Genomic DNA, 11041 nt, shown 5'->3' with positions numbered 1-11041 from the left:
GAGCCGAGGAGCTGTCAACATCATGATAAATAACATTATAATCTTTACCCTTTAATACATTTATAACTTAAATGCATACAGCCTCTCACCCAGCAAAACTACTCCGATCTGCAAATGACTCAACAGTAATATGAGCTGCTACTTCACCTAAACAGCACCAAAATGACCCGGAGACTTCCATTTCAAAAACTAAAACTGGCTGGAACATTTTAAACTAGTCCTATATACAAATACAACTAAAATATGGTATTTTCACCTCCAACCTCACAAACAAACTTCAGAAATCCTCCCAAATTGTTTTGGTGCTATGCCGCGTACTCGCAATTACGCAAACTTTATTAATCACGTAACTTGCCTGATAACGATCACTTACTCTCCAGATAGCATCTCATTCATCCTTGCACATTGATACACCCCAGGACATGCTGGCACTATATGATGATGTGAATTAAACTGAAAGATACATCAGAATTAAAGGGGCCATTCATTCAGAAATTCGTGGAACCCCCTTATTTTCATACCTAAAACAGAACCACCTGCAGAATTTGGGCTAGTTGAACAGTATTTTTTTTCTTTTCAGTTTGGGATGGGTTTCTCCCTGGGTCCTAGTGCCTGTTTTCTACCCCTAAATTAGAAAAACTGTACTGAAGTGCGTACAGTCAGTACGTTTCAAAACGTCCTTGGTTAAAGGGGCCAGAAATTACGCTCAACCAAAAGAATGTAGTGCATCTCTTTCCTAAAAGAAAAAAATGGTCATTCCTGTCTTTGTACAGCAAAAGTGACAGAATGCATTCCCATAAAAAGGTCCTTTTCCCCACTAGAATTTAACCATGTTACACATAGACTAGGGGACTCAATAAAAAGGGTCATTCCTGCCAGTGTACACTAAAGGGGTTAGAAGCTACACAAAGAAAGATGGTCCTGTCCTCCACTAGGATTTAGCACTTTCTGATACAACAGGTTATATTCCCTTGGCTGAAAGGATCAGGTCCTTCATCCCTGGAAATCTGTTCTGAAGAGGCCTGAATTTATGCTCAGCCAAACAAATGTAAGTCATGCAGTTCCAAACAGAATGGTAACTCCTGCCACTGAACACCAGAGGAGATAGAATTTATTCCCAGAAAGATGGTCCTTTCCTCCACTAGAATCTAGCATTTTCACATAGAGCAGGGTAGATTCCATTGGCTGAAAGGCCCTGGGTCCTTCAGCCATGGCAATCTGTGTTGAATGTGCCAGAAATTATGCTCAAACAAAAGAAAGTAGTGCAGCTCTTTCCTAAAAAAATGGTCATCCCTTGCATTCGTATACCAGAAGTGACAATCTATTGCCATAAAAAGATCCTTTTTCCCCACTAGAATTTAGCCATGTTACACATAACAGGCTAGGGGACTCAATAAAAAGTGTCATTCCTGCCAGTGTACACTAAAGGGGTTAGAAGCTACTCACAGAAAGACGGTCCTTTCCTCCACTAGGATTTAGCACTTTCTGATACAACAGGTTATATTCCCTTGACTGAAAGGATCAGTCCTTCATCCCTGGCAATCTGTTCTGAAGAGGCCTGAAATTATGCTCAGCCAAACAAATGTAAGTCATGTATTTCCAAAAAGAATGGTAATTCCTTCCACTGAACACCAGAGGAGACAGAATTTATTGCCAGAAATATGGTTCTTTCCTCCATTAGAATCTAGCATTTTCACATAGAGCAGGCTAGATTCCGTTGGCTGAAAGACCCTGGGTACTTCAGCCATTTCAATCTGTGTTGAAAGTGCCTGAAATTCTGCTCAAGCAAAAGAAAGTAGTCCAGCTCTTTCCTAAAAGAAAAAAAAATGGCCATTCCTGCCTTTGTACACCGGAAGTAACAGAATCGATTCCCATAAAAAAGGTCCTTTTCCCCACTAGAATTTAGCCATGTTACAAATAGGCTAGGGGACTCGGTAAAAAGGGTCATTCCTGCCATACACTAAAGGGGGTTAGAAACTACTCACACAAAGATGATCTTTTCCTCCACTAGGATTTAGCACTTTCTGATACAACAGGTTATATTCCCTTGGCTGAAAGTATCAGGTCCATCATCCCTGGCAATCTGTTCTGAAGGGGCCTGAAATTATGCTCAGCCAAACAAATTTAAGTCATGTATTTCCAAAAAGAATGGTAATTCCTTCCACTGAACACCAGAGGAGACAGAATTTATTGCCAGAAAGATGGTCCTTTCCTCCACTAGAATCTAGCATTTTCACATAGAGCAAGCTAGATTCCGTTGGCTGAAAGGCCCTGGGTCCTTCAGCCATGGCAATCTGTGTTGAATGTGCCAGAAATTACGCTCAAACAAAATAAAGTAGTGCAACTCTTTCCTAAAAAAGAAAAAAAAAGTCATTCCTGCCTTTGTATGTCAGAGGTGGCAGAATCTTTTGGAATAAAAAAGGTCCTTTTGCCCAGTAGAAATTAGCCATGTTATTGATGACAGGCTGGAGGACTCAGTGAAAAGGCTGATTCCTGCCAGTGTACATGAAGAACAGGCTAGATACTCTTTGCTGAAAGGACCAGGTCCATTCAGCCAAAGAAATCTGCACTGAAGGAACCTAAAGCATACTACTCTTCCAAAAGACTTCTTTGAATTCTATGAGAGAAACTCCTTTTTCTCACAATAATTCACCTTATTTTACAAACCAGGTTATTCCCCTGCTTTGTGTTAACAAGTGCAGGATTTTTTTACATAAATGTTAACTTTAGTCTCCCTTTCAGGTGAACATGATTAATTTTGTAAACTGCAATCCAGAATTTTTTCCTGAATTTGTCTTTTATACAATACAATCTGCTCTGCTTTAGATGAAAATCAATTTAGAAATTATTCCGATAAATAAACTGTAAAATATTTATAAATAAGTTAAACTATGTTTCAGTCCTTTTCCCCTACAATCTACTGTATTAAAATAACTAGATTCCATGCTCTGAAAGGTCCCTGTCAATCATATGTATCACATCAGATTACCTAATGTTTATTAATAACTAGGCCCTTTCAGCCAAGGAAATCTAGCCTGTATTAAGTGAGAAGGCTAAATTCTATTACTGCAAAGAATGCCCTCTTCCCCACTAGAATTTAGCCTTCTCATATAGCACAGGCTAGATTCCCTTGACTGAAAGGCCCCAGGTCACTTCAACCAAGGGAATCTAGCCTGCTCACAGCAACGAGGCTAGAATCTATTGCTGTAAAGACGGTCCTTTTTCCCACTAGAATCTAGCCATCTCACTATAAGCGGGTTAGACTCCGTTGGCTGAAAGGACTAGGTCCATTCAAGCAAGGGAATCTAGCCACAACCGGTACAATACGCCTCGTCTTACAAAATTTACGTCATATGAAAATCAGCCACTTTGATTTGAGTCCTTTTAGTATCACCGCCTTAGTAGCCGCCACTGTGGCTTGACTATAAAGTTTCCTCCCCTTTTCTAACCGTCATTTGTTTCTAAACTGCAAGGAGGGAGTTAAAGAAGGTACTAGGACACCACTGGATTAGGAGCAATGAGTGTAGCTGTTTTGTGCTCATTTTGGATTATTCAGCACTGTGCGTGACCGTTTACTATGGATTACTAGGTGTTTGCTGTCCGGTGGAAGTTCACACGTTAGTTATACTTTAAATAGGTTTCAGCATGAAGAGAAAGGTAGCGCGTGTAAGTAAAGTCCGTCTGAGTCCAAATGAAGAAGCAATACTTGTGAAAAATGAATACGAAAGGAGACGAAAACTGAGGCTTCAACAGGTAAATTCAAACAGCATCGTTTAGATTTGTTTGGAAAATATGTGCCAGAGGCATTGTTCTTATTAGCAACTGTTATGTTCTCTAGGTGGTGGTGTGTGTGTTGGGAGTAGAGGTCCGGTGCATTTGATTCTAATTTAGTTTTGGAGGTGGTAGTTGTGATTATCATTTTATTTTATCTGTTTCTATGTGGAGTATTTCTGTCACTTTGGTGTTTATTTTCCATATGTAGACTAAAATACTAATTGAAGGCTGGTCCTTCTTATTTGCACTAAATGCTTTTAATATATATATATCCGTTGCAGAAATTGTCAGTATGATTCCCTTTTAGGGACAATCGTAACATTAAAATGCATGTATTTACCGTCAAGTTTTGTGGATATTTTGTTTTGTTCTTGGGTTGTAGTAAGGGTTACGCTACATTGCAAATAATCAAAATGGAACACTTGTGCTGGAATAGTTACATTCATCAACTAAAAGTTTACTAGGTTTATAGGACCAAATCAGGACTGTCCTGTAGTGACTGCTGGTTGTAATCCATAGTGCCACGCTTAATGATTGGATAGAGTATTGGCTTCCAGATGTGAATGGCAGCAGTCCATAATGCATCTCATTGTGATGCCACTAGCTCGAAATATATCTGTAGTGCACAACGTACCCACCCCAAGTATTAAGTCTTTGATTTTTAAAAAATGGCTCCATAAAGTTGTTGTATCAGGAAATTAGGCAGAAAGCTTGTACTATATAAATGAAGCTAAAGGCAGCTACATGAGAAGTAAACAACTGTCATGCAGCCGTTTCCCTGATAAGTTCTGGATGATTGTCTGTCTGTATTAGGACCCACCAGATGCGCAGAAGGAAGCCCCCCTGCTGATGTGATATGAACCGACCGTATAATGTCAGAAGGAGCTGCTATTTTTAAGAAATCTAATGTTTCTGTGAGTTATTTTCTTAAAAAATATATACAGTGTAATAATCATTGATGGGGCTTAAACCCCCACACCCCCTAAAAAAGACAGGCATTTTATAAAACCTGTGTATAGGAGGGAGTGCTGCAAGAGGAAGCAGCCCCTTTACTACATGCATGTGGCAGGCTTTCACTGACATTATGTCACTAATGTTAGACAGAGTTTTAATTTTAAACTTTTTAATTTTTTTAATCTACTTAAACACTTAACTGACAGCCTCATTGGGATGTCATTCAAGTCGGCACTGCCTACACTTGTGCAAAAGTCCAATACTGTGTCCTAAAATAAACAATCGCCAGATTCTGGGCTGACGTTAATAACTGAGAACACTGGATTGTGTGTAAGTTGCTGACGAAAGATTTTCAGAAAGGATAATCAGTTGTTCATTTCCTTTTCCAAACCAGAAAGTAACCTTGGCCAGATGGCTCTCAGATTGTATTGCTGGACACTCAATCCAGATCACATTCATCAATTTGTTCCACCCTACCATATTCAGGAATGTCTGTCCTTTATCACCCAGTTTGACAACTTGGAATTCTGTCCCATATGTTCGAACGGGATACCATCAGAATTAATGACAGGCTAATGGCAGTCAGACTCCAGTGTAATGATAGGGCAGTATTCATAATCTCTGCTTATGCCCCACAGCAGGGTTGTGATGGTGAGGAAAAGAGTAGATTCAAACAGCAGTTGCAGGACCCACTAGATAAAGCAGGACAACATGAGTTGGTGTTGGTAATGGGTGACTTGAATGCACATATCGGGACAGACAGAACAGGATATGAGGACTACCTGAGTCCACATGGGTGGGACAACAGGAATAAAGAAAGGAAGCCATTCTAGACTTTTTCTGGTAAATGGCTTGATAGTAACCAACACACGGTTCAGAAAGAAAGATCACGTGCAAGAGTAGTCGGCATGCAACTCACGTAGACTTCCTCCTAGTAAGGAAAAGACACTGGGGCAGAATCCATGATTGCAAAGTCATCCCCAGTGAAACAGTCGGCCCACAGCATAAACCACTAGTTGCCACCATCAGCTGCAAGCAGTGGTCAGAGAGGGCTCCAAGGTCAACCGAGACCAGGCTGAAGACCTGGAAGTTGACTGGAGAGAAAGTACAATAGTTCAAGGAATTACCCTGGGCTCTAGCACCATAAGAAGAGGAGGAAATAGTTGGAGGTGCAGAAGAATGGCAGTGCCTAAAAACAGCATGTGTTAGGACTACAGAAAAGATATGTGGCCGAGCCAGGTATGGAAATAAGGTACATAAGGAAAGCTGGTGGTTGGAATACAGAAGTCCAGGCAGTCATCGAAAGAAAAAAGGAGTGCAGGAAGAAGTGGGAGACAGAAAAGACCGACCAGGCTAAGAAGGACTACTGGTTGGATAGCAAAGAAGCTAAGAAAGAAGTTGCAATAGCAAATAATAGGGCATCGTAGGCACTGTACCAACTTCTGGAAAGTGACTTAGTAAGGGGCACAAAGAAACTATACCAGGCTTCAAGGCAAAGACAGAAAGATAAAGAAGATAGTCAAATGCCCTTCATAAGGGATGCCAGCAACAGCCTGCTCACAATCCCAGACGAGATCAAAGGCAGATGGAAGGAGTATTTCCAGCAGCTTCTGAATGAAGAAAACCCCACAGAAGCTGTACTGTCCCAGAAATGGGCTACAATGAGAGAAGAAGAGGAGCCCACCCTAGAAGAAGTAAGAACAGCACTAGGGAAGATGAAGTCAGGGAAAGCAGCAGGCTCAGATGAGGTTACAGCAGGTATGATAAAGATTCTGGGTGTGCTAGACATGTCTTCTGGGGGTACTAATAGTGTGGAGAGAGAGAGGCATAACCAGATGATTGGAGAACAAGCATATTTGTGCCAGTATACAAGAACAAAGGGGACATTCACAACTGTAGGCAGTACAGCGCACCAAACTCCTATCACATTGCATGAAAGTTCTGGAGCGGGTGATTGATAAATGGGTACGCAGAGTAGTAGAATGTAAAGTGGGAGATGAGCAGTTTGGATTCAGATCAGGATGCAGCACAGCTGACCGAATGTTTGCATTGAGACATACTTGAGAAGAAGCTAGAGATGAGGAGAGAGTCCAACTGGGCATTCCTGGACTTGGCGAAAGCATATGACAAGGTCCCAAGAAAGCTGATCTGGGCAGTACTGCAGTGGTTTGAAGTCCCAGAAACATTGGTAGAATTAATGCAGGCTTTGTACAAGGACCCAATGACTCAAGTATGAACAGTGTTCGGCCTCGCATAGGGGTTCCCAACGGGTGTGGGTGTACATCAGGGTTCAGCTCTGAGCCCATTGCTGTAAATACTGGTGATGGACTACATTAGCAAACAGGTTGGAGGGGATGGATCAACAAAGCTGCTGTATGCAGACAATGTAGCAGTACAGGCAGACTCTGAGATAGAACTTCAGCAATGGATAGGAGAATGAAATGCAAATCTGAAGGCACATGGGATGAAACTAATCACAGATAAGACAGTGATAATGCAGCAAATTGGGGAAATCAGAAGTTGAGAATAGAGATAGAAGGGAACATAGTGGAACAGGTAAACTGCTTCAAGTATCTGGGGGAGTAGTTGAGGAGAAGGGTAGTCTGAACGAAGAGGTCAAAGCTAGAATCAGAGGGGCTGCAGCCAACTGGCATAGAGTATCGGGGGTAGTCTTTTGACAGAAGAATGCCAAAGAAGCTGAAAAGTAAGGTGCACAAGACAGTGGTACAACCAGTACTACTGTATGGTTCAGAAATCTGGGCAGTAAAGGTAGAACAGTTTAAAAAGCTAGAGGTGGTGGAAATGATGTGCCTGAGAAAGGTGGCAGTATGCACACTCTGGGACAGACGAAGAAATGAGGACATAAGAGCAGAAGCCAAAGTAGCTCCAATTGCAGAAAAGATCAAAGAGAACAGATTATGGTGGTTTGGGCACATGTAGAAAAGCAGAAGACAATCTGGTGAGGAAGATTTGGGACAGACAGGAAGAAGGTAAGAGGAAGCGAGGACGTCCAGCAAAGAGGTGAATGGATTGTGTGAAAGAAGATCTGTGACAGTCAGGCATGAGTGTTGAAGAAGGCAGAAGTGTGGCACTGAATTGAGAGAGTTGGAGACGGTTAACATGATACCCCAACCCCATGTAGAAAAATGGGGAAAAAGGGGGGTGATGATTATGTTCGAACAGATGAAAATAGATGACATTGGATATGAAAATGATGTACTTACCATAATGTTAGATCCATGTTGTCTTGTTTTCTTCTGCTTCAACCTCCCCTCTTCCAAACTGTCGTGTCTGGCTTTGAGAGATCATTAACCCCCTCCCCTACTAAAGTTAATAGAACATGTTTTGCATTAACATGCCTTTGTGAACAATAAGAGGTATGAAACTGTATTGCCATGTCATTACTGACTGACTGTAACCCACAGCAATTTACCAGAAAATATACGATTGTATGAGCAGCAAGGAAAAATATGAGGCAGAATCAGGCTTTCATGGTCCATTCTTCGAGCAAGCCATTCAGCATTCCTGAACGGTTGCCTGACTGCTACTCTCTGGAGGCAGTTGGGGATTGTTTTTCTTTGCGTCCTCAAGTCTGGCGCACAGTAACATCAGATTCATGGGTGCTAAGAATAATATCCACAGACTATTAATTTCCCTTTTCCCTTTCTCCCTATAAAAGGAAGAAACGTTCCTAGTGTTCCACCCAGACAGTGGGACTTGGCAGCCATAGAAAAAGAGAGTAATTCAGTCAGTTCACCATGACAAGTTAGAATCTGGAGTCGGTTCTAGCTTCTTTTTAGTACTAAAGAAGGCTGAGGACCTCGGACCCAAATTGGATCTCGGTCACCTAAACCAGTTCATAGCATAGACAAAATGTTAATGGTCACAGTTCGGTCCATTTTGCCTCTTCTGAGGAAGGGTGATTGGGTATGCTGTATAGATCTCCAGGACACCTACTGTCACATCAAAGTGGCGAAGCACTCCGGGAGATTTCTTTGTTTGCTGCTGGGAACCAGTTATTTCCAATTCAGCGTGCTACTATTCAGCATCACCACAGCCCCCAGAGTGTTGTTCAAGAGTATGGCAGTAGTAGCTGCATGCCTTTGCCTACTGGGGATCCAAGTCTTCTTGGATCTCGACAATTGGTTCTTTGTTCCCCCCCAGTGAGCATCCCCTCTTCATTCGCTTGGATCAAGTACTCCAGCTATATCTGAATTTAGAAATTTCCATAAACCTGGCAAAATGTTAGCTGACTCCAACTGAGAGTATAGAAGTCATAGGATTCTACCTAGACACTATACTTCAAATAGTCATCCTTCCCCAGTCCAGGGTGTAGTCACTTTGTATTCAAGTTCTGCATCACCCAACACCACCAGTGAGATTAATTCTGCATATCTTGGGTCTCATGGAGTCTACAGTTGTAAAGGTTCCATTAGGCAGGTATTTCACGAGGTTATCGCAATGTACCTTAGCAGTACTGTGTTTCTCAATTCACTGAAACCTTGCATTCAAAAATTGGATTACTCAGCTCTGCAAAAAACACACAACTTGGTGGATAACATCCTTGTCTGTGGCAGAAGGCTGTCCTTTCCACACAGATTTACCTATTACAACAGTGACCATGGACACATACCTTTTTAGGTGTGTGTGGCATTTTGAAGAGAAGCTGGTCCAGGGTACATGGTTAACAGAGGCCAACTTTCATGTCAGTGTCTTAGAGCTGATGGTGGTCCTCCTAATGTGCGAGTTTCAGGATCTTCTCCTCAAAGGTGTGATCTCCATACAGACGTGATTGTGGTATGGTACATCAACAGTCAATGAAAAACCCGATCTTATTCTCTATTTTGAGAGACTTTGAGGGGTAGCAGTCCTTTCTAATAGCAGTGCACATTCCAGGGTTCTCTAATGTATTTGCGGACAAGTTGAGCAGAACAGTGCTGATGCCTCAGAGTGGTCCCTTAATCCTACAGTGACACAAGCAATTTTCAGTCGCTGAGGCCAGCCTTGCTGTGACCTCTTTGCCTGTTGTCTACCAAATGCAGCAGGTACTTTGCCCTGATCCCACTACAGGGACAATCCCATGTCTCCTGTATGTTTTTCCCCCTTTACACCAGTGAACAAATTCATACAGAAAGGAAGGCAGTAGGGTGATCTCATTGCTTCCGTTTTGGCCCAACAGACATGGTTCCTCTGCCTGTGGCCTCTTCTAGTATATCCTGCATGGATGTTGGATCATTGTCCAGATCTGCTAACTCACCCTTCTGGACTGCTTCCTCTTGATCAGAAGTCTGCAGAATTAACCCCATAGTTTAATTATAGCCAGAGATGCCAGGCTTTCCCTAGCATGGTCAACATTCTTTCTGCTACAGAGATACCATCAGCTAGCAAAATTTTAATGTAGTAAATGGAGTAGGTTTTTTATCTAGGCCTACTCCAAATGTTTGGATCCCTTTTTAGCACCAGTTCCCTCCATACTTGAGTATTTTGTCTAACCTTTTTGACAAAGGTTCCAGCTTTGCCACCATAAAAGTACAGTCGGCTGCAGTTTTCAGTTTTCATGTTGGATGTAAGGACTTGTTGATGGCCTCTCTAAAAAAAAAAATCTCAGAAGCCTGTCTCAAAGGTACCTTTCTGCCAAGATCTCCCATTAGAGACTCGGTACCTCCATGGGGCATCAATATTATGCTACAAACTCTAACCCAGGATCCTTTTTAACTTACTACCACTACAGATCTAACATTTCTGACATGGAACACAATTTCCTTAATCACAGTAACATCACCCAGCTGAATCTCTGTACTAAAAGCCCTCTCCTCAAACTCCCCTTTACTAGTGTTTAATAAATATTGTTTTCCTTAGAACTATTGCACCCTTTATTCCTAGGGTGGCATCCAAAGCTAAATTAAAATCAATCAGTACATCTTCCTGTCTTCTTTCCAAGGTGCTCAAACAAAGGGGAATACTTGGTACAAATGTTAGATGTTCAACAGAGAGCTCAGAGTCTATATTCACAGGACAAAAGATTTTCAGAAAAGATAATCAAGTTGTTCATTTCCCTTTTCCAAACAAGAAAGTAACCTTATCTAGACAGCTCTTGGATTGTATTGCTGGACACTCAGTCCAGATCGAGTTCATCATTTGGTTCCACCATACCATAGTCAGGAATGTCTGTTCTTAATACCACCCAGTTTGACAACTTGGAATTCTGTCCCATATGTTCGGATGAAAATAGATAACACTGGATATGAAAATTATGTACTAACCATAATGTTAGGTCCATTTTGTCTTGTTTTCTTCCGCTTCAGCCTCCCCT

At 41.8% G+C, this 11041-nt stretch overlaps 1 protein-coding gene across 1 annotated transcript in view; it reads left to right on the top strand.

Moving 5' to 3' along the window:
* The first annotated feature begins 3404 nt into the window (after positions 1-3404).
* LOC122802140 (centrosomal protein of 295 kDa-like) overlaps positions 3405-11041 on the top strand; it is a 207637-nt gene continuing 200000 nt past the window's right edge. Inside the window, exon 1 of the mRNA XM_044071820.1 lies at positions 3405-3753. Within this exon, the coding sequence (XP_043927755.1) occupies positions 3646-3753 (108 nt within the window). The 5' untranslated portion in view covers positions 3405-3645. The remainder of the gene's footprint in view (positions 3754-11041) is intronic.

The sequence above is a fragment of the Protopterus annectens genome, chromosome 5.part0 (genome assembly GCF_019279795.1).
Source record: "Protopterus annectens isolate FY-2018-M chromosome 5.part0, PAN1.0, whole genome shotgun sequence".
Taxonomy (NCBI): Eukaryota; Metazoa; Chordata; order Ceratodontiformes; family Protopteridae; genus Protopterus; species Protopterus annectens.
Note: the sequence above shows the minus strand (reverse complement) of the source record. Positions and strands in the feature narration are given on the sequence as shown.